This window comes from Prionailurus bengalensis, chromosome E1 (genome assembly GCF_016509475.1).
Source record: "Prionailurus bengalensis isolate Pbe53 chromosome E1, Fcat_Pben_1.1_paternal_pri, whole genome shotgun sequence".
NCBI lineage: Eukaryota > Metazoa > Chordata > Mammalia > Carnivora > Felidae > Prionailurus > Prionailurus bengalensis.
The window spans coordinates 18,106,463-18,127,797 of record NC_057347.1 but is presented as its reverse complement, the minus strand read 5'-3'; the positions used below and the strand labels follow the sequence as shown (position 1 = coordinate 18,127,797).

The 21,335-nt window shown below is 56.2% G+C and overlaps 1 protein-coding gene across 3 annotated transcripts in view; it reads left to right on the top strand.

The window, feature by feature from the left end:
• Positions 1 to 2,457: 2,457 nt before the first annotated feature.
• Positions 2,458 to 21,335, top strand: part of FOXN1 (forkhead box N1) — a 28,165-nt gene continuing 9,287 nt past the window's right edge. Inside the window, exons 1-4 of one of the 3 annotated variants that reach the window (XM_043583591.1) lie at positions 2,458 to 2,675; positions 16,996 to 17,127; positions 17,484 to 17,942; positions 20,244 to 20,357. In XM_043583591.1, coding sequence (XP_043439526.1) covers positions 17,005 to 17,127; positions 17,484 to 17,942; positions 20,244 to 20,357 — 696 coding nt within the window. In that variant the 5' untranslated portion in view covers positions 2,458 to 2,675; positions 16,996 to 17,004. Of the gene's footprint in view, positions 2,676 to 16,975; positions 17,128 to 17,483; positions 17,943 to 20,243; positions 20,358 to 21,335 lie in introns of all 3 variants that reach the window. The other 2 variants (XM_043583590.1, XM_043583593.1) reach the window with 2 other exon arrangements.

Genomic DNA, 21,335 nt, shown 5'->3' with positions numbered 1-21,335 from the left:
ATATATTCTGGTATCTTATTAAATTCTCTCATTAGTTCTAAGAGCTTTTCAGCTGATTCTCTTAGATTTCCTAAGTAAACAATCACATCATTTGTAATTTTTGAAGGTTTTGCCTCTTTCCTTCTCATATTTATGTCCCTTATTTCTTTTTCTTATCTTACTGCACTTGTTAGGACCTTCAGAATAATGTTGATTCATAGCAGCCTCCCATTTACAACTTTCATGGTTCCCTGTGCCCAGACTATCCCTATGGAAACATCCATGGGTCAAAAACTAACAATTTGGGGCACCTGGGTGGCTCAGTTCAGTTAAGCATCTGACTCTTGATTTTGGCTCAGGTCGTGATCTCACAGTTCGTGAGTTCAAGCCCCACATCGGGCTCTGTGCTGACGGCTGGAGCCTGCTTGGGATTCTCTCTCCCTCTCCATCTGCCCCTCCCTGCTCTCACGTGCATGCGCACTCTCTCTCTCTCTCAAAATAAATAAACATTTAAATAAAAAAAATAATAAATAATAAATTTTTAAAAAGCATTAAGGGACCTCTGGGTGACTCAGTCAACGAAGTGTCCGGCTCTTGGTTTTGGCTCAGGTCACGATCTCACGGGTTCGTGAATTTGAGCCCCATGTTGGGCTCTGCGCTGGCAGCATGAAGCCTCCTTGGGATTCTGTCTCTCTCTTTCTCTCTCTCTCTGCCCCTCCCCCACTTGCACTGTCTCTGTCTCTTTCAAAATAAACAAACTTTAAAAAATAAAAATAAAAATAAAGCATTAAAAGTAACAGCCCAGCGTACATCCGATAGGAGTAATTAACAAACACACTAGATGGTCTTGACAGCTGCTCTTCACTACGAAACTTCACTGATGATCAGGTTAAGGGAACGGGGCTTTGATTGCCAACATGACCCCAGAGAAAGGTGGCTTGAGTCAGGGCCTCTGTTCTAGCCCCAGAATACAATTCCTATAGCCAAGCGGGCAAACCAGCAATTTCCCACCCAGCACCACTGGGCCTGGTGAAGAGAAAGGGGGCACGCATTTATTGAACACCTACTATACACCGGAGATTGTGCTAGGGACTTTAAACATAACCCGGAGTCCTCACAACAACTCTATGGGTAAATAATTTAACAGATGAGGAAACTGAGGCCCGAGTGGTCGGTATGGAAGATGACACAGCTAACCGTCACTCACAGATGGGTTCGTTATCATCTGCCTCTGTACTCTCTTTTCTGAAATGATTATTCCTTACCTAGACCAGAAAGTCAGGAAACGTTTACGTGTGCTCCGCACCGGTGCCCGATGACCACCACCATCCTCCAGCTCAGGTTAACATTACCTCCCTTCTTGGAATAAGAGTACGTGGTGAGGAGCTGCCCCCTCCGTACTCTTCGGCCAGAAGCCAGACCCCAGGCCCCGCTGGGGAGCAGACCCACCGCTAGGTCCCTGGAGCCTTCAGCTCCAGGAAGAGATACAACCGGGTTTAGAAGCCAGGACGAGTGGGAAGAGGGTGGAGGGAAAGGATGGCCAGGAACGGGAGACAGGGGTGGGGCAAAGATGAAAAGGGAAGCAGCGAGAAGGGGGTGGGGCAGGATCCCAGGCAGAAGCAGGGAGGACTGTCAGGGAGCCAGAGATAGGCTGCAGGGCCTGGGTCCAGGTGGGAGCCGGGGGGGACCAATTCCCAGGGCTCACGAGGCACTCCACTCTAACCAAGGGACGCCCGTCTCCACCTGCACCGACACACAGATACACAGAGCCAGACCTCTGACCCAGAGCACAGACCTGTGCACAGACCCAGATGACCTACACGCGGACAGGGACATAGGATATAGGGTGACAGACCTGCACGCAGACGTGGGGGAAGACGTAGCTGCAGGGGCACACCGCCCCAGGTGACAAATGTACAGACACATGGAAAGACTCACATGCCCACGGACACATGGAGGGAGTCACAGACACAGAGGCATGTGGGTGCACACACCCACACACACCCACCCACACAAGGACACACCCTGAAGGTATCAGAGGGACCGGAGAGACAGACAGACGGATGGACCCCATGGACAGACAGTTCTCTGCACCTCTGTGCTTGTAACCTGGCCCTTGAGGGGTCACAACCCGTGCCCGTCCACATTAGGCCGCAGAGAACCCTGGGCCGCCACGCAGAGCTGCTCCCTGGAATCCCTTTGCAGGCGCCGTGAACATACATGTGGTGGCCCAGCTCTCCTGACACACGTGTGCGTGTCCCGACAGGCCTGTGCCCCACCCGTGAGGGCTGACATCCCCCTTCTGGGGTGCAGGTGGGGGCCACGGGACAACCCCCTCCTCCGCGGGCCACAGGCCGTGCCCGCTGGCAGAGATTGGGGGCCAGGGCTGGCCCAGGAGAAGGGAGGGGTTGGGGGGAGCCGGGGTGTGGCTGGGGCGGGCACAGGAGCCGGTACCTGTCAAACAAGAGCCAAGGAGCAAACTAGCTTCTTAGTCACCTTGCTCTTCTCCCCGTTTTGGCAGCAGCCCCTCGGGGCAAGGGGAAGCTGATATCATAATTATTGGCTCACCCAGCAGCTGCCTCCCCTCACCTGATGTCAGCACAGACCCAGGACGGCCAAGCTGACGGACTGACAGGCGGACGGAGCTCCTGGCCCCCCAGACCCGGGCCCCCACGCCGACCTGCTTCACTGAGCAGGTAAGAGGAGACCTGTCCCAAGTCAGCCGTGGAGGCCAGCAGGGCCGGGCCAGAGCATGGGGTGGGGGGTTGCCTTTTTAACGGGCCCTGGGAGAGACTGGGAGCCCCTGGGTGCTCCCCGTCTTCTCACTGCAGCTCAAGGGAGACTCAGGAAGCAGGGTGAGTGCCTGGAGGCCAAGGAGGACCCCCTCGTGGTCCTCCCTCTCGTCCCTGTCCCAGGCCGTCCAATTCCAACCCTTCTTGCTGTAGGAGGGCTTTTCATTCTGGTGTTTCGTTGGATTTTGTGTGCGGCTCTGTGCTTGGAGAGGCTTTGCTTTGCCACCCCGCGCTGGGAAAAAATGAGGACTTGGCAATGCTAGAACTGGAAAACAAGAGCTGAAAGACAGGGAGGCAGATTCCCGACGTTAGTGGCTTTCTGGGGGAGAGGGGGGACCCCAGCTCTGGGAGCTGGGTGGTGCCAAGGGGGTGTGTGGATCAAGAAATCGCTCGACATCTCTGGGCGGCCTGGGCTGGGGTCTAGATGCCTGGGGGCTCCAGGGAGGCCTGGGGTGCAGGAAGGGGGTGGTGCACCTGGTGGAGAAGCAGACAGGTGGCAAACAGGTGCTGTGGCCGGTTGCTGATGCTGAGCTCAAGGCAGAATCCCCTGGAGGTCTAGGAATACCTCTCTCCATCAAGACTTCTGAAATCGGGGGGCCCAGGGAGCAGACCCGGGAGAGGCAGGCAGCTCTAGGACCCCTGAAACCCAGAATTGGGAGTCTGGGAGGCAAAGGCCCTTAGGGAAACGGCTGGACCGGCAGGAAGCCCTCTCTGGCTCCCAGGGCTTCTCCCCACCCCCTCCCCGCATCAGGCATCAGGTAAGCTTCTGGCATTCCCCAGGGAGTCCCCCAGGTCCTCCCGAAGTGTCGTTCGAAGAAGCAAGTTAGATAAAGCATGGACTGTAACAAGTGTTTGCCTCTTCTCTCTATACCCAGAAGTGTGTGTGAGGGGGTATGTTTGTGTGCGTCCCGTGGCCAGGCACAGCTGGCCGGTGGGAAAGGACCCAGGGGAAGAGGGCACACCCCAGGGAAGTCGCTTCATCCCTCTCCCTGCCTCTATACCACGCATCCCCCCCTGCCCGCAGGGGTGCCCTCCTCACTTTGCTAATCCTGAGGGAGGACGTTTGGTCAGCTCCCTCGAAGTCATGAAGTCTCCACTGCCACGGAGTCCAGCTCTGCTCGACCGTGGCCTTCCCCCACTGATGAAACCCAGCTCCTCTGGGCTGAACTGGAGGGTGTGGTGGAGGGATGGCATCGCACTCCAGCCCATCCCCGCTCCCCCCCCCCCCCCCCCCCCCGCAGGGCCTGGCTCAGGCCCTTATGCCACGTTGGTCATTCTCTGACCCCCAGGACACAGGCGGTAGGGGGGCGTCCCCAACTGATGGTGTGAGGGGGAGGGGGGATGGGCAGCACCTCCTGTCCCGGGACCTCTCTCACGTGGAGGGCCAGGCAGGGCCACAGTCAGGCTGGGACTGGGGAAGCTCGGGATCGTCAGGGGCCACGGTGCCATGGGGAGCGGCGCTCATCCTCCCAGCTCCCCGCCCGGCCCCGCCCCATGCCGCTGCCTGTGCCGAGCTGAGCTCCCGGCTCCAGGGCCTGCTGAGGCATGCTGCCCCCCCAGGCCCGGCGCCTCACTCACCTCCCAGGGCCAGGAACCTGTTCTCCCGGGAATGCCAGGGAGTTCTCAGAGGACTTTATTTCCCAGGGGCTCGGGGAGCCCCAGAATCCTCTCAATTCTGCTCTTGGAAAGAAGGAGGGCAGGACCCCTCCCTGCCCCCGTCTTTGTCTCAATCTCACACCGAGCCCACATTGCCCCCCCTGCCGACAGCCTTTGCCATTCCTTGTGAGAGAGGGAGGCGGGCTGGGAAAGTTAAAGACAAGGGTAAAGCCCACGGGAGACGCGTGCCTTCTGGGAAGTTGCGGTGTACCAGCCCCCACCCCCACCCTGGTCTCAGGGAGAGCCTTTTTCTTTAGCCCCCAAGGAGAGTCCCATCTGCCCTCTAAGAAAGCGACACCTCTTCCCATGGGCTCTGTCCGTCCTTCCCAGCCAGGAAATCCTTCCTGATGTCTAACTTCCTCCTCCCAGCTGAAGTCTTCATGTATCAGCAGAATATGCCGGCACAGGGCTCACGCGGATACCCAGAGACTGTTCCTAAGTCACGCTGAAATTTCCTGAGACCTTGTGTACAGGAAGGGACGGAAGGAAGGCCCCCCGTCCACTGCCCCTCTAATGGTCTTTCCAGCTCCGTATTTTCATGAGGTGGGGCTGCTGGGAGCCACTTCTGCACGCCTCCCCTGATTCCCCCATAACAGAGGGATGCAAGGGACAGAGGTCCCAAAGGTATGCCCTCCCCTTTTTCCTTCCCAGTCACAGCCCGCCATCCCTGCTCGGCCTGCAGGGAGCGAGTCCAACAAGCTGAGATCGGCTTCTGCGACAGGAGAGATTGGCATTAGACATCATGACATGTTTCAGTATCGTAACTTGAGTTTGGCTGGACTGTGTGACCACAGGAGGTGGTTTCCTGAGTAGAGAGACAACCATTGATCTGGGATGGGTGTGGTTGGGCTGGCAACATGCCCAGAGCAGGGAAATGACAAGATGACCTCTGGGAGAGTGCGTTTCAAAGTATCAAACGTCCCTGAATAATTTTGGTCTTTCCAATTTATTGCCCCTTCCTCCACCTCTGTGCCCGCCTCCAACCCCATCTTCCACCACCACCTCCCCGGAATGGATCTCTCCATACACCAGAGGTCCCGCTTGGAGCCCAGCACCCCCTCATCATCATCCTCACTACGTCCGTCTGTGTCCTTCACATTCTCCCAGTGTTCAGGAAAAGCCCAGAGCAATGCCACTAGAACAAAGTGGACTGGAGGGGGTCATCCCTGGAGAAGCCCTCTCTACTTCCTGATCCTCTCCAGGCCTTAAAGGCCGGGCGTTGACCAAACAGTAAAAAATGAGACCAAATGCAACAAGACAAATTGAGGTCTGATGTCCAGGTGGACCTCTCCACACTGCCGGTGGGTGGCAGGTGGAAGGGGAAGATGGAGAGACATGCCCGGAGGGCCCCAAAGGGAGGCAGTGGCAACCTTTCTTGGGGGCTGCAGGTGTAACCGATCCAATTAGGCACGACCAGGCCCAAAGCAGGGAAATGGACAGAGGCTGAGGCAAGAAGGCCTGCGGGGTTAAGAATGACTGCTGTCGTGAGCGTCCCCAGGTCTCTACCCTGCCTGTGGCTCTTGCTTAGTCAGCTCAGATGAATGGGGCCGGGGAGAGAATTAGCTGAATCGTGATCGCTTAAGGAACTTGACTTGAGAGCCAGCTGTGAGTCACAGAGAAAAGGGAACCCTTGCTCTCACGGTTACTCTGGCAGCTCCAGGGGGTGGGCACCCCTCGAGATGCAACAAGAGAACCCACTGGGAGGTCTGGCCTGAACCTCCACCCCATGCTCAGGGGAAGATGCATAATCAGTCAGCTTCAAGCCCTGCTTCTCTAGCCTGAAACTATTGCTTCTGACAAACTACAGACGGCTTGGGCACCATCACACACACGCGTGCGCGCGCGTGCGCGCGCACACACACACACACACACACCCCTAGAATGGGGTGTGTCCCTAGAACTGGATCGCCCGGAGACAGTTGGAGATTCCACCTACACCTGTAAATTCCATAGCCATGTCCCAGACTATACCAGCCAAGGCATAGGATGTGCTCAAGGACACACACACACACACACACACACCCCACCATGCTCAGAAAACCCAATTATCAGACTCCACTTAGCAGAACCAGAGTGATCGTAGCAGAGACAGAGCAGAAGTGTCCGCTGTCAGAAACATCCCCAGCTCCTTCTGGGAGGGGTTCCTGGAGCCCACACTGAGCCCCACAGAGCATGTGGTTTTGGAGAGGAGGCTCGGCCTCTCTGGGCCTTCCCATAAGTATGCCCAATCTCTGAGGCAGGAAGGGTTTTGGAGAGAAAGTTCTTTGGGATGGCCATGCCAAGGCAAGCCCAGGGGGATCTGGAGGTGCTGAGGGGAGAAAGGTGGGGGCTGGAGCCCAGGAGCTGTATGGGCTTGGGGGAATACCCCCCAGAACATGCCCCTTCTCCACATCCTTCTCCTCAGATGAGCAAGGGAATAAGTAGGCACTCAGCCAGCTTCACCCAGCCCAGGTTCCTGGAGAAAGGTCGGTGCCCAGGTACCTACAGAGCAGAGAACGATCTCTTCCACAATCCCTTCAGTTTCCTTATCTGTCAAATAGAGAGGGACTTGGGGGGAGGGGGAGGGGAGGGCCCCTCAGTGCTCTTTTCACTCCAGTTCAGTAAATTCAAGCACTAAGCTTATTGTCTGCCTTGTATGTGCTTGCACGTGCTCAGGATGGCTTGGGGGGAGGGGCTGCACAGTATGTATTTGTCTGGTATTAGATCTGTATTATTAGTAGTGGTGGCAGAATTAATACCCCTAATGATAGACTGGTAATAATGAGCAGGGCTTCCGGAAATGATATGTACAGAGCACAAGAGGCCCCTGGCCCAAGGGATGGCAGGAACCTGAGCCCCGACTAGGGTGGGCAGGCAAAGAGGGGGCCACCCACTGGATGTGAGCACTCCTTTTTTTAAGTTTATTTATTTTTTGAGAGAGAGAGAGAGAGAGAGAGAGAGAGCGACAGGGGAAGGGCAAAGAGAGAGGGAGAGACAGAGGATCCGAAGCAGGCTCCCCACTGATAGCAGAGAGCCTGATGCAGGGCTTGAATCCAAGAACCGTGAGATCATGACGTGAGCCGAAGTTGGACATTTAACTGACTGAGCCGTTCAGGCACTCCTATACTTTTTTTAAAGTTTCTTTCTTTTTTGAGAGAGAAAGAGAGAGCACGTGAGCAGGGAGGGGCAGAGAAAGAGGGAGACAGAGGATCCAAAGCAGGCTCTGCACTGACAGAAGAGAGCCCCATGTGGGTGTGAGAGCTCTTGACCACCCCCATAGGGAACAAACACCCTGGGAAGGGCACATGGTTGAAGGGGAAAAGATCTCAGCCCTCCTCCCTTTCCTGAAATCCCATGGGCCCAGAATCTGAGGGGAGGACACAGGAGCACCAGAAAAGATGGTGTCAGTTCGTCTTCCTTCAGGCATTTTAATTGCCTGGTTCTCACTCCGTCCCCAGGATAGTCAGGTGAGGTACGTAGGGCAAAGATGAACCCATTTAATAAAGGAAGAAATGAGATTCACTCCCCCACTAGCCGATGCTGATGGCAGAGCTGGGAAAAGGACACTTCTGGGGTCCTTGATCAGAAGGATGATGGGGCTTATGAGATGATAAATGCCAGACTAGGGGATGAGGTAAAACAGGGCTCCAGTCACCCCTATTGGTCTCACAGCTCAAATCCTCAGCTGCCAATCATACCACAGCCAATCAACTCTGCAGCCAGTCATCAATGCAGCCCACAGGGGGAGAACCACAGGTTCAGCTCAGGGACTTCCTGATGGGGGTGGGACTTCCGGACACAGGACTGTAGCGCTAATGGGTGCTCAGAGGCAAGCAATGTGGTCCCATCCCTCAGCCCATTCCTCTACCTCCCTACAGATGGCATGGCTGGAGGAAGCTGGTTGTAAGGGAAAACAAGGCCATATTTCATAATCTGTGAAAAATCCTCCTGTTCCTCCCATCACTCCACACCTCACCCCCACTCTTCGGTCCCTTTCACGGCTGGGCAGACTGAGGATTGGAAGGAGCTTGCTTCTCTGGGAATCAGTGTCTAAGGCCTCAGACCACTGCTCTCTTCACACTGTGCCCCAGGGGGGATTAAGCAAACAAGAAGTCCCCCCCTTCCAGGAGCCCAACTCTCTAGTCAAGCCGCCAATGGTTCTGGGTCACTTTGTCTACCCACAAGTCCCTTGTCGAGCCTGTTCTCACCATCAGACCCAATCATGCTTTTAAAAACCTCTGGGGAAGGTAAGAGGCGAGGGGCATCTTCTCCCTAAATTGCCCATCTAAGGGGCTCATGGTTTTGGAATTGAGAATTTTGCTTCCCTCTTCTCCTGCTAGCCTTGGAGGGCAAGCTGACCTTGCTTCTGGGGGCAAAATCTGGAGGTGGGCTCACAGCCTCAGAGCCTGGACTCAGGAATAGGCAAGAGGAAGGAAAAGATGGTCCGTCAATGATCCCCAAGAGTAAGAGCAAAAGATCTTTGGGGGTTGGGGTATTTAGGTGAGAGGTCTCCGGAAAGGGGCATCCGAGGAGAAGGGAGACCCAGCAGAGCCAATCCCTCAGACTAGGTGGCCAGTCTTTTCTAGGAGAAAAGGGGTCCTGGGAAGTGTGTCTTAGAAGGGACTGGATGGGAGCGTGAGGGGTAGTATTTCTTATTTCCTTAAAACCAAGCATCCCTTATTTCCCATCTACCAAATGAACATCCACAGGCAGTTCAATCTGTCCCCTGTCTATTCATCCGTCTGTCTGTCCATCTATCCACCTATCCAGCTTTCCATCCAGTCATTAGTCCATCCATCAATCTGTCCATCCTTTGATCTGTCCACTCTAACCATCCGTCTACCCTTCTGTCTATCCACCTGTCCATCCACCCATCCATTGTCCATCTATCCAGAAAGGTCAAGCCCCAATTGGTCTCCCCAGGGCTGCTGGGAAGGGCCTGTGGTCCTGTGGCATTTATGGGGCATGTGACCTGCCTGCCAGGCCTGGGGAGGCAGCCCCGCCCCAGCCCTCAGGCAGGGGGCTGGTCCAGGCATGTGGGAGTATTTATACCTCGATGGAGGCTGCTGGCTTGTCGCTGGGCTCAATGACTCCCCGAAGCCGTGATGGTGGCCATGGCCCAGAGCCCACTGTGAGTGCTTGGATTCAGCTCCTCTGGGGCCAGAGCTGGGTGGCAGGGGCTGGGGACGGGCTGGGGAGATGGGGAGGTGGCCAGGGATGGTGGGAAGGAAGGGGTGCAGGGCCAAGGAGAGTGGGAAAGCAGGAAACTGTCGGAGTCAGGCATCCACAGCAAGGCTGTGGAGAGGGGATGAGTCCATTGCCATTTAACAGCCTCTGGAGGATCCCTCGGTAGATGGCAGGAAGAACAGAGCGGGAGGGCTAAGATGACATGGTAGATTAAGGTTAGATATCTGGAAGAACTTCCAGGTCAGCCCCAGACACGGAAGAAGGCTCAAGTACTTTCTCAGGATGGGCCTGCCGAGTGATACTCTAGGACCAGCCTACTTCCAGAAGCAGGGGGATGGCTGAGGTGGCTTTGGGTGAGCTCTGCTTTGGGGGGTGGGAATGGCTCTGCTGTGGGTGACAGCGGCTCAGACTTGAAGAAAGTCTCACAGCGGGGACACGCTTGCTCTTGTCGCTTTGTTCTTCCCCACTCCACCCCCCCCCCACCCCCCCCCCACCCCCTCTGCCCGTAGCTGCTTCTCCAAGCACTTGAATCAGATCTGAAGGCAGGGGCAGCTGCCACTTTTCCTGAACCCGAGGCAGGGCGAAGAGCCAGAGGGGCCAGAATTTTGGCTTCAGAACCCCCAACCTTGACGGGATGAGAGGATCTAGAAATTTCTTCCTTGTTGGCACTCTCAGACTCCCGCTGTCCTGGGGTGCTCAAGCCTCAGGAGCAGGCCCCGGGCCCTCCAGTGCCAGCCCCAACTGGGTAATTACTGAGCTGCTCCAGGGGCCCCTCCCAGCAGCCGGGGCGGGCGGAGCCCCGGGTGGGGCCACAGGCGCCCTGGGCACGGCCCGCCCCTCATAAAACATGCTGCCGCAGCCAGTGACAGAAACCATTAAGGCGGAACTGCGCCATCTCCACCTGGCTCATGAAGGGCGGGTAGGAGGCTGCCCGGTGGGAGGGAGTGTGGAGAGAGCCCAGTCGGGGCCCTCGGTGTCTTCTGTGACTCAGCTGCCCACAGAGGACACAGGGACAGACCCTCCCCAGGAAACCTCCCACGTTGCCCGCCTCCCCCGCCCCACCAGCCGCTCTGGCTTCCAGGGGTGAGCGAGGAGGCTAATGTGCTCCCGGGGCTCGGCCGTGTAGCCCACTGGCTTTGAGACCTGTGTCTGAATGCTGGGGAGCAGAATCTGGTAGCCGAGGGAACTCAGGCAAGTCAGGCTAACCTCTTTGAGCCGGTTTCCTCATCTATAACATGAGGATGATGACACTCTTCTGGGGTATAATAAGTCACCCAGCTATTCCTGATCCCCTTGAGGATCTCCTCAGGGCGGTCCCTCCTGAAGGCAGGCCAGGGATGACGGCCCGCAGGCCCTGCGGACGTTGACGTAGTCACCTCCATAGGACCCGCCTCTGTGTCCTGCATCTTCAGATGCAAATGGCCCCAGCCTTTCACTGTACTTATAAGGGAACAAAGGTACGAAAGAGGATGCGACTTGCCCAAGGTCACACGACCAGCAAACAGGGTGTCCCCCAGCCCCCACCCCCAAATGGCCCCTTCTGCTGAGTCCTAAGGCACTAGGAGAAGGGTCTCAGAGGTGGGGAGATGCTTGGTAGAGGGAGCACAGGGCCCAGCTGTTTGCGGGAAGGGCACAGAGCAAGGATTCATTGATGCGCCTTGTGGATCCTCTTGTCATGCCTTTTGGGGAATTTCTTTTTTTTACTTTGTTTTTTTAAGTTTATCTATTTTGAGAGAGAGAGAGAGAGAGAGAGTGCAAGAGCTGAGGAGGGGGCAGAGAAGAGAGACAGAATCCCAAGTAGGGGACGCCTGAGTGGCTCAGTTGGTTGAACGTCTGACTTTGGCTCAGGTTATGATCTCACGGTTCTTGGGTTCGAGCCCCGCCTCCAGCTCTGCGCTGATCGCGTGGAGCCTGCTTGGGATTCTTTGTGTGTGTGTGTGTGTGTGTGTGTGTGTGTGTGTGTGTTTATTTTTGAGAGAGAGAGAGAGAGAGAGAGAGAGAGAGAAAGACAGAGTGCAAGCAGGGGAGGGGCAGGGAGAGAGGGAGACACAGAATCCGAAGCAGGCTCCAGGCTCACAAACCTTGAGATCATGACCTGAACCAAGATCAAGATCAAGAGTCAGACGCTTAACCACTTAACCGACCGAGCCATCCAGGCAGCCCCCTCCTGGGGAATTTCTTACCATCATGCTCCTTACTCAAGTTAGGGAGCAAGGACTCTGCTCTGACTTCCCTTTGACTCCAGGGAAGATCAAGTCTACTTCTCCCATCCCCACCCGTGCCCTCCTACTCTCCAAGGGTGATGGACAGAGGAGAGGTAGTTCAAAGAGCAGAGGGTAGACAGAATGCCCAGATACTGAAACGGTCTTCGGCTAATGTTTCGCCAGGGTTGCACCTCAGGAGTGTGTGTGTGTTTGGGGGTGTGGTTGGGGCTCTGGAGGCCTGAGAATCAGATGTGATTTTCAGCTTTTAGCTATGTGGCACTGGGCAGGACATTTCCCCTCTCTGGGCCTCAATTCTCTCCTCTGAAGAATGGGGTTAATGACCTTGCTCCCCTACTGGGGGTGTGCTGATCAATGTTCACCAACCAGCTCTCAAAAAAAAAAAGAGAGAAGGCTCTGATTTGTAGCGTTTGCTGGTTTCCATGGGTAAATACTTACACGATGGCCAATTTGGGCTCATTGGACTGAACCAGGAGTTGGAAAGAAGTGGGTACAGATGACCCTTGCAAACCCATAGTAGGTGTCGCCAGCACACCTAACTGCCTGTTAGCCTCTAGGGCAACAGGTGAATGAAATGAGATAACAGATACAGATACAAGTGCTTGGTAAGCCGCAGAGTGCTTTACAGATATAGAGTTGTGAGAATGCTCGTCCACACAGCCGAAGGGACCCCAGGGCACAGTCCACCATTGAGAGTCCAGGCCTGGCTCCAGTCCAGGAAGGGGGCAAGCTGTGGGGTGGGGAAGCCTACCCTAAGTGAGAGGGTCATGGGAGGGGAGCTCCTGGGATCTGGGAAAGGAGGAAAGCAGACTGGACTTCCCACACTGGTTTGCTGATATTTGCAAATACACATCCCATCATGCTTCTTGGAACAGAAGCAGATAGGACAGAGGTTAGACTTCAGTGAAAATTTGCCTCTGGGGACGCCTGGATGGCTCAGTCAGTTAAGCGTCCGACTTCAGCTCAGGTCATGATCTCATGGTTCATGGGTTCGAGCCCCGTGTCAGGCTCTGTGCTGACAGCTCTGAGCCTGGAGCATGCTTTGGATTCTGTCTCTGTCTCTGTCTCTCTCTCTCCCTGCCCCTCTCCACTTACATCTCTCTTTCTCAAAAAATGAATAAACATTAAAAAAAAAATTCCCTCTGAATGCAGTTGCCAGCCTCAGGACACTGGAGCCATTAGCAAAGCCTCCTGAGGGATCCAAAGCAATAGAGTAACCCCCCTGCCTCCCACGATCCCTGGGAGTTTCTACAGGCACTAGCTCTACCACAGGGGAAGAGCTGGAATGATCTCTGAGGCCGGAGAATCAAGCGGAGGGAAGTTTAGCCTCTGCCAATGCAGGAGGATGAAGTCATGGAGACCGAGGTGGGAGGCAGGAAAGAGGAGTTCCCTCTGTTCTCCTTCCCCCACCCCACCCCCAGCTCATGCTTTAAATTAACTCTGTCCCACTGCTAATTATTAATAATAGCTATTCTTTATTGAGCATGTACTATGCATTAAGCGATTTACAAGCAATATTTCATCTAATCCTCCAGAGAGGTACGTATTATTAGCCCTCTTTTACAGATGAGGAAACTGAGGCCCAAGGAAGGAGGTTAAGCAACTGGCTCAACCAAAGTCCCACAGTTACTGGACTCAAACCCCATCCTGACTCTAGAGCTTCTGAACCAGATCGTCCAATTTCAGGGGCAATGCTGGCTACCCCAGGGAGGGGTCAGGGACCAAGGCAGCTTCATCCCTCTCCCCACAACGAGCTCTTCCCTGTGCTGGACAAGAGCGTCCCATATACACCCATCAGAGCCCCACTGCTCAGCCCCTGAGGCAGGAGGGCCCTTTTGAATGCAGTTGGTAGAGGCTGTGTGGTCTTAGGCAAGTCACCTAACCTCTTCTCTGGGCCTCCTTTCCTTATGCGTAAAACAGAGCTTGGGCTGAGGCAACCAAGGGGGTGCCACTGAATCGGGAGTCGTCACTTATAAAACCAACCCAGAGGAAGCCCCACACCGAGGACCATTCGAGGGCTTCTGCATCCTCCGCGCAAATAGAGGGGTGGGCCTCTAGCTCTGTACCCGCTCCTTAGTTTTAATCCTGTCCCTGGGGACCTGGAGGTGGAGGGTGAGGGGTGGGGTGGGGAGGTATAAAAGTCACGGCTGTAAACTAAAGCATTCAGTCAGGGCGTCTGAGATGCAGGAAGTCAGACAGGGCTACAGATAATGTCCGGGGACATAGAGGCTTGTATAAGGATGGGGGTGAGGCAGCTGTGGCCACAGGGCTCCTCCTGGGAAGGCCGGACCCTCAGCAGGAGGCGCGGCCCAGGCTGTGGCTCCGAGAGGCCTCCTCAGGTTCATGTCTCAGAAGAGCAAGGGCAGCCGCCAACTGGGGCTCATTAGCCCATGTCCCCAAGCCTGCCAGGCCTAAATTTGAGACCATCGGGAAGCTAGGGTCTGGGGTCAGAGGCCACAGCCACATCTGACATAGGTCCTTGAGCATGTTCTATGTGCTGGGCATCTTACACGCATCGTCTCTCTTAAGCTTCATGACAGCAACCCTGTGAGGTAGGTCCTCGTGCTCCATTTATCAGAGGAGCAAGATGCAAAGAGTTACACAGGTACACAACTGGGGCTCAAACTCAGTCCAGACAGACCAAATCTACCCCCCTTGCTGTTGTAACCATGCACAATTCTGCCTCTGGAGAAGGGGGTGACCACCACCGGTTACAAGCCTGAGACCTGGGGGGGCGGGGGGAGGGGCCGGGAGAGGCAGGGAGAGCCCGGGGGCCTTGCCTCTGGAGATGCTGGAGAACAGCTTGGGAAAGCGGCTCTGGGCCAGATCCAGGCGTGGCAGGCAGGCCCCAGCTGTCCCAGAGCTATCCGGGGAGCAGCGGCCAGGCCTGCGGTCATGCGGAGCCAGAGATGGGCCGCCCGGCACCTCGGGCCCCATGCCTGCTCCCCTGTGGTGTCCAGTTACGGCCAGCTCGGCGCTTCCCTGGTCACGCCACATTTAGCATTGCCGAGTGAGAGGGTGCCGGGACACGGAGAAGGGGCGGCAGAGACTCTTGAAGGGGAGGGAGAGCCTCCCACCAGGCCCCCACCTGGACCCCAGCTAGTAGCCTTCTCTGTCACTGATCCCCTGAGGGACTTGGGGCAAGTGCCCTCCCTTCCTAATCCCCATTACCCCCAATCAAAGAGAGGAGGTAGTTTATTCCCCAAAGGTGTGCCAACCCTAGGCTGGGCACCATGGGGCCACCAGGGCCATCCCTCCCTCCCAGAGCTCCCAGGAGATCATGGCCTGGGATATGAAGTTATCCTGATCTGCCTGGTAGAGGTCTTGGATGGGAGGGGTAAGTGTAAACCTCACACGTTTCTTGTTGTTTGGCCCACACCCACTCTGACCCCCACCAAATGATGAAACCGTAAGAGTACAGCCTCCAGAGTCGAACAGATCTGGGTTCAAATCCTTAATTGTTTGTAATGTTTATTTTTGAGAGAGAGAGAGAGAGCAGGGGAGGGGCAGAGAGAGAGAGAGGGAGACACAGAATCTGAAGCAGGCTCCAGGCTCTGGGCTGTCAGCACAGAGCCGGACACGGGGCTCGAATTCATGGACCGCAAATCATGACTTGAGCCGAAGTCTGACGCTCAACCGACTGAGCCACCCAGGCGCCCCTGGGTTCGAATCCTTACTCTATTAAGGATTAGCTATGTGATTTGGGCAAGTCAGGTAACCCTTCTGAGCCTCAGTTTCCGTAACTGTAGGGCGAGGGTAATGATGTACCTTCCTGACACAAAGTTTGTTCTGAGAAACCAGTGAGAAAATTCTCCAAACTGTTTACGCAGCAGCCAGCCCAGAGCAGGTCCTCAGCAAATGGCAGCCTTTATCGGAGACTACTTGGCAAAGAGGAGGACATTCAAAAAGAAATGCCCTTTGCAGGTGGTGGAGAAGGAAAGCAAAGAGCTGAGGATGATAATAGTAAGGCCGTACTGATAATGATATTAATAACGAGAGCTGGCATCTAGTGAGCACTTACAATATGGTAGGCACTGTGTTAAATTCTTCCTATGCGTGATTTCATTTACTACAGCATCTCCATGCGGGAGGCCCTACCTCCCTCCGTGTTTTGTAAATGATGGGGTTCGAGCTCAGAGAGCTTCCCTGACACAGCGAGCAAGGAAAGGCTTAGAGCTGAGTCCTCTCAAACTCTTGGGCTGTGCCGGGGACAAAGTGCTATAATTCTAGAAGGTCTGAGCAGAAAGGGCCCTCCGCTATCATCCAGTACAAGCCCCTAGTTTTTCAAATGGTGAAACCAAAGCTCAAAAAGGGCGGTGGCCTGGGGCACCTGGCTGGCTCGGTCTGCAGAGAATGTGACTCTTGATCTCAGAGCTGTGAGTTCGAGCCCCACGCTGGGTGTAGAGATTATTTAAAAATAAAATATTTTAAAAGGCGGGGAGGGGCAGTAGCCTGCACAAGGTCACAGGTACGAGATGCAGTTTGGAGGAGGTAGGAGAAAACAGCACTGGCCCGTCACTGCACATTGGGCCAGTGGCTGCAGCCCGGCGTCATGCCAGGCTCACAGGGCCACCAGGCAACCGGGTCACCTCAAGTCCCCGGTGGCACTTGACACTTTCAGGGTCATGCCAGCCCCTGAAATGGCACCACAGGCCCAGCCTCTACTGAGGGCTGGGTCACCTGCAGCGTGAGGGTCACTCCCACCCTCCGCCTGGGCTTGACCCACTCTCCCCAGCTCCCCTTCTCTCAGGACCACCTGCTTGCTCAGCCACTGAGCAGAGACTGCTTGTCACGGTCACCTAGCCCAGTCCCGCGCTGGGGAGACAGGGGCTGGAGGCAGGGTCTCCATCTGCCACTGAGCCCCAGAGCAGCCAACTCTCCTTCCTGGGACTGTGGGGGCGGGGGGTTTCCTACCTGGTGTGTTTTGTTCTGTCTCCACCAGTCTTCTCTCTGTGCTTTCTTCCTCTGCCTCTCGTTTATCTGCTTCTTTCTGTCTCTGATGTTCTCTCACTTTGTCTGTTTATCCGCCTGTCTATCTGTCTGTGTCTCACCGGATGTCTGGTGGGAGTCAGGGTCCCAGCCCAGGGAGGGGGTGGGTGTGGGGAGGTGGTGAACTTGGGGTCGGTCACCGCAGGACCCTGGTCCTCACTCTCATCACAGCCGGCTTTCTTCGAGGCCAGGACCGGGTGATGGTGTCGCTACTCCCGCCGCAGTCTGACGCCACGCTGCCCGGCCCCGCCAGACTGGAGGGCGAGCCCCAGGGGGACCTCATGCAGGCGCCGGGCCTTCCAGGCTCTCCTGCCCCACAGAACGTGAGTATCTGGCACCTAGGCCCCACCCCCAGAGCCCTCCCGGGGTCTGCCTTGTCCCTTCCACCAGCGAACGAGTACCCAGTGACTCCAAGATCCAGAAGTGTTCGATAGAGGCCTCTGGTTCTCCCTTCCATCTGGGGCTTTCCCGGGGCAAGGCTGTATATATCCATCTGACTCAGGGCACCTCAGATCTAAGAGCAGCGTACCCTCACAGACGAGGGCTTCCAAAAGCAGGCTATGTCTCCTCCATCGTTTGGGAGCCCCCGGAGCTCAGCCACAGACCCCTTTACCCTAGCACAGGGCAGGGTCCTGGTCCAGCATCCACTCACAGGCTCTCTACCCTCTGTCCGCCCCAGAAGCTTGCCGGCTTCAGCTGCTCATCATTTGTGCCCGACGGCCCCCCAGAGAGGGCATCCTCACTGCCCCCACAGAGTCCCAGTGTCGCGTCACCTGGCCCTGAGCAAGTCCACTGCCCAGCCGGCCCTGGCCCGGGCCCCTTCCGGCTCTCACCCTCAGACAAGTTCCCCAGCTTCGGCTTTGAGGAGGGCCCAGCAAGCAGCCCTGGGCGCTTCCTCAAGGGCGGCCATGGGCCTTTCCACCCATACAAGCGGCATTTCCATGAAGACGTCTTCCCTGAGGCCCAGACCGCCCTGGCCCTCGATGGACACTCCTTTAAGACCCCGGGGGCACTGGAGACCTTCGAGGAGATCCCTGTGGATGTGGGGGAGGCTGAGGCCTTCCTGCCTGGCTTCTCGGCAGAGGCCTGGTGCAACGGACTCCCCTACCCCAGCCAGGAGCACAGCCCCCAAGTCCTGGTGAGTACCAGTGGCCGCTGGGCATCCCACCTACTCCTGTCCTAGTTCCCAGAAGCCCTGAGATCAAACTCCGCCTCCCCTTTCCAGACTTTTCCACTCAGGGTCAGTTTATGCCAGGGAAGCAGCAAGTTCAGAAAGTTGGGGTCTCGGCTTCATTCTGGCCTCCAGGTCAGCTGGGGAGGGGATGCTGACCTGGCCTGGCATGGAGAGGGCAAGGTGGGGGAGATCAGGCTAAGGAAGCTGGCAGCTTCCCAGAGGCTCCTGAGTCAGGATTCCAGTGTGCGACTTCTCTGTTTGCCTAAGTGTCAAGAATCCCCAGCCAGACCTACCCGCCCATATGCAAATGTGAGAAGGAAAACACATTCCAGACGTCAAGAGAAAGGGTTTGGGGATAAGCCACGGAGCACAATGTTCTCCTCTCTCGCATCAGCATAGAGTCTTGAGAGAGGGCTTAAGTCTTCTCAAAGGACTTTCCAGGCCCCATTCTTTGCCCACAATGGGGCCTGGGTATATTCATAGAAATACCTTGAAAGCACCTTGGAAGGTCAACCAACATATCCCTTTCACAGCCATGCCCACAAGCTGTATGATCTTGGGCTAGTCACTTAACCTCTCTGGTCCTCATCTGAAAAGTATGGTTACGAGGACCCGCCTTACAGGCCTGTCGCCTTGGGCAGAGGAAATCTAAAGGGAGGTTTGGAGATCCCTGAGATAGTGAGCACTGAGTGGCCTCAGCCTGGGTTGTGCCTTCTCCAGATGCCCACCGGCTCTCCTCACCTCTTGCTTTCTAACAGGCTCCCATTCCATCCCCAAGCCACCCCCAACAAAGCCTGATTCCTAGACTTGGAAGACAGAGAAGGGCTTGGGTACCTACCAGCTGTGGCCAAGTCAAGAGCCTTGGTTCTGGGGCCCTTTGAAGGCTTTTCCTCAGGCCCATTGAACACGACAGCAACTCGTGGTGAGGACACCATCATGTTAGCTCCTGCCTCCCAAATGTCCACTCAATGCCAGCCCCTGCTTGCTGTGCCAGATCTTTTCTTTCGAGTGGTCCATTTAATCCTCACAACAACCCTCTAAAGACTCCTCACTACCCTCGTTTTGTAGGTGAAGAAACTGAGGTTCCATAGAGGCCAAGTGACTTGCCCAAGGTGTCCCTTGGCCTGTGAGGCTGAGATTTGAGGCCACTCCCTTACTCCCTGCACAGCGGAGAGGAGCTCAGGCCCAGAGAACCGGCTAGCTGGTCGATTCACTGGGTGACCTTGGACACGTCACTTCCCCTCAGTGGGCTCAGCCCCATCATCTTCCAAATGAGGAGGTTGGACATAGTGCTCTTGGCCCTTCCAGGCCTGAGATTCTATGATTATGGCTATCTCTGCATCAGCAACCCCAGGGCACATCCAGAAAGAGCTAACCGTTGAATTTGACCCTCTGGGCCCAGATGCTGGCTCCCATGGCCCCTGGTAACCCAGGAAGAGTGGTCCACCTCCTCCTGGCCTGGTTCGCCTTCCAGGACTAGCTGTGCATGCTTTCTGGCCCTACTCAGGGTAGAGATTGTGCTAGACTCTGGGGGCTCCCTGTGGAGCTCACAACCCCTGGGAAGCCAGAGTCTGGCCACCACCACTGGCAGCAGCTCAAGACAGGTTCCCTGTGTCGGGGTTGAAAGTGTGCCATGGGGCTCAAGCAGACCAGCTGCTTTGAGTTGAGGGTGGCCAGAAGATAGAGCGGAGAGGACTCACTAGCCCCCTCCAAAGAGCCTGCTGGCGCTCCCTTAGGCTTTGCCGAGGAGGAAGTACAGAGCTTGGGGTCATGAGCCGGACCAACCTGTCTGGCCACTTCCTGTGCTCCCCTAAATATGGCTCTGCGATGGGAATCCTAGAGCAGTGGCCTTTTCCAGATGTCCTTCACAGACCCACTCTGAGAGGCTGGCAGCTCTGAACGCAAGCAGGCCCCAAACCAGGCTTGATGAGTGAACTCATACACTGTATCCTTGTGCCATTCCAGGGAGGTCTCTGACCCTACCCACCCTCACTGTGACCCACCTCCTCTGGACAGCCCAGCCTCTGCCTCTTCCCTGAAGTGAGGTGGGGGGTGGCGAGTGCTGTCGACTCCGGCCCGAGCTCCACCACTAACTTGCTGAGCTCCCTCAGGAAAACCCCTGACCTTCTCTGTCCTCTCTTTGTTCTCCAGGAATAAGCTTTGGGGGAGGCAGAGTAGAGGCTGCATTTGTGTTAAGTTTCAAACCACAGAAGAGCGGGAGGAAGAAAACTAAGGCCCAGCCTGGTCATCTGTTTTTTCTTCCAGCAGGGATCAGAAGTCAAGGTCAAGCCCTCAGCTTTGGAGACTGGTCCTGGGATGTACTGTTACCAGCCCCCCTTGCAGCACATGTACTGTCCCTCCCAGCCCCCCTTCCACCAGGTGGGTCAGGGACACGTGGGCATGCTTCCCTGGGGCCTCAGGATATTATGTGGTGTGAGGTGGGCAGGCGTGGGTTGTGGGTGTGCACACCTGGATGGGCAGGTGGAGGCAGCAGGACCCTGGACCTCGGGCCAGGCCACCGGGGCTGGGGGGACAGGGGTTCATGGGGAAGGAAGGAAGCCATTGCCCTTCTCTAGGAGTAGGTGGGGTTCCTCTGAGAGTCTCTGAAAAGCGAATGGGGCCTATCGTGGGACAGGGCCCAGATGTGAACCAAGAAGGGAGGGAGGAGGAGGGCCAAAGACAGGGGCAGAGAGAAAAGGGTTATGTGGGGTGACACACAAGACGGAGCAGAAAGAAAACAATGGGCTCCCGTCTGGGTCAGCCACTGTCTCGCTATGTAACCTTGGCTCCAAACTTCCCTTTCACCTCAATAGGGTGGGACCGGGTATGGAGTTAGGCGGCCTTCCCACCTGGAGGGCTCCAAGACCCCCTCATCTTTGGTCCTTCCCCCCCTTCCCCACCCCACTGCCCAGCCTCCTTGATTTGGACCTGTATAGGATGCCAAGTACTTGTCCCACATTGGCATGGGATGCAGGCTTTTAAAAAGAGGCAGAGAAGAGCCCCAGAGCAGCCAGGCAGCTCCCAGGAGTCGCTGGGCAAGACGGAGCAAGTGACTGCCCAGCGCCCCAGCTCCATCCACCTGCAGCCTGGCACTGAGACAGGCCCTGCCTGTGGAGCAGGTTCTACTCCCAGCTCTTTGGCTTTGGCCCTGATCTTGGCCAAGCCAGGGAGGCAGGCACGTGGGGGGGAGTGGGGAGGTGGTCAGACTGCTTGCTTTGTGGGGGGAAAGAAAGAGACGGAGGGAAGCCGAGGGAGCACATGAGGGGTCACCCTCGCTGCCATGAGGAGCCTAGCTGGAGAGGCTAAAGCCATCCTGAGGCTCAAGGTCTGGCCCCGGGTAGGGGGTGTCCCTGAGGC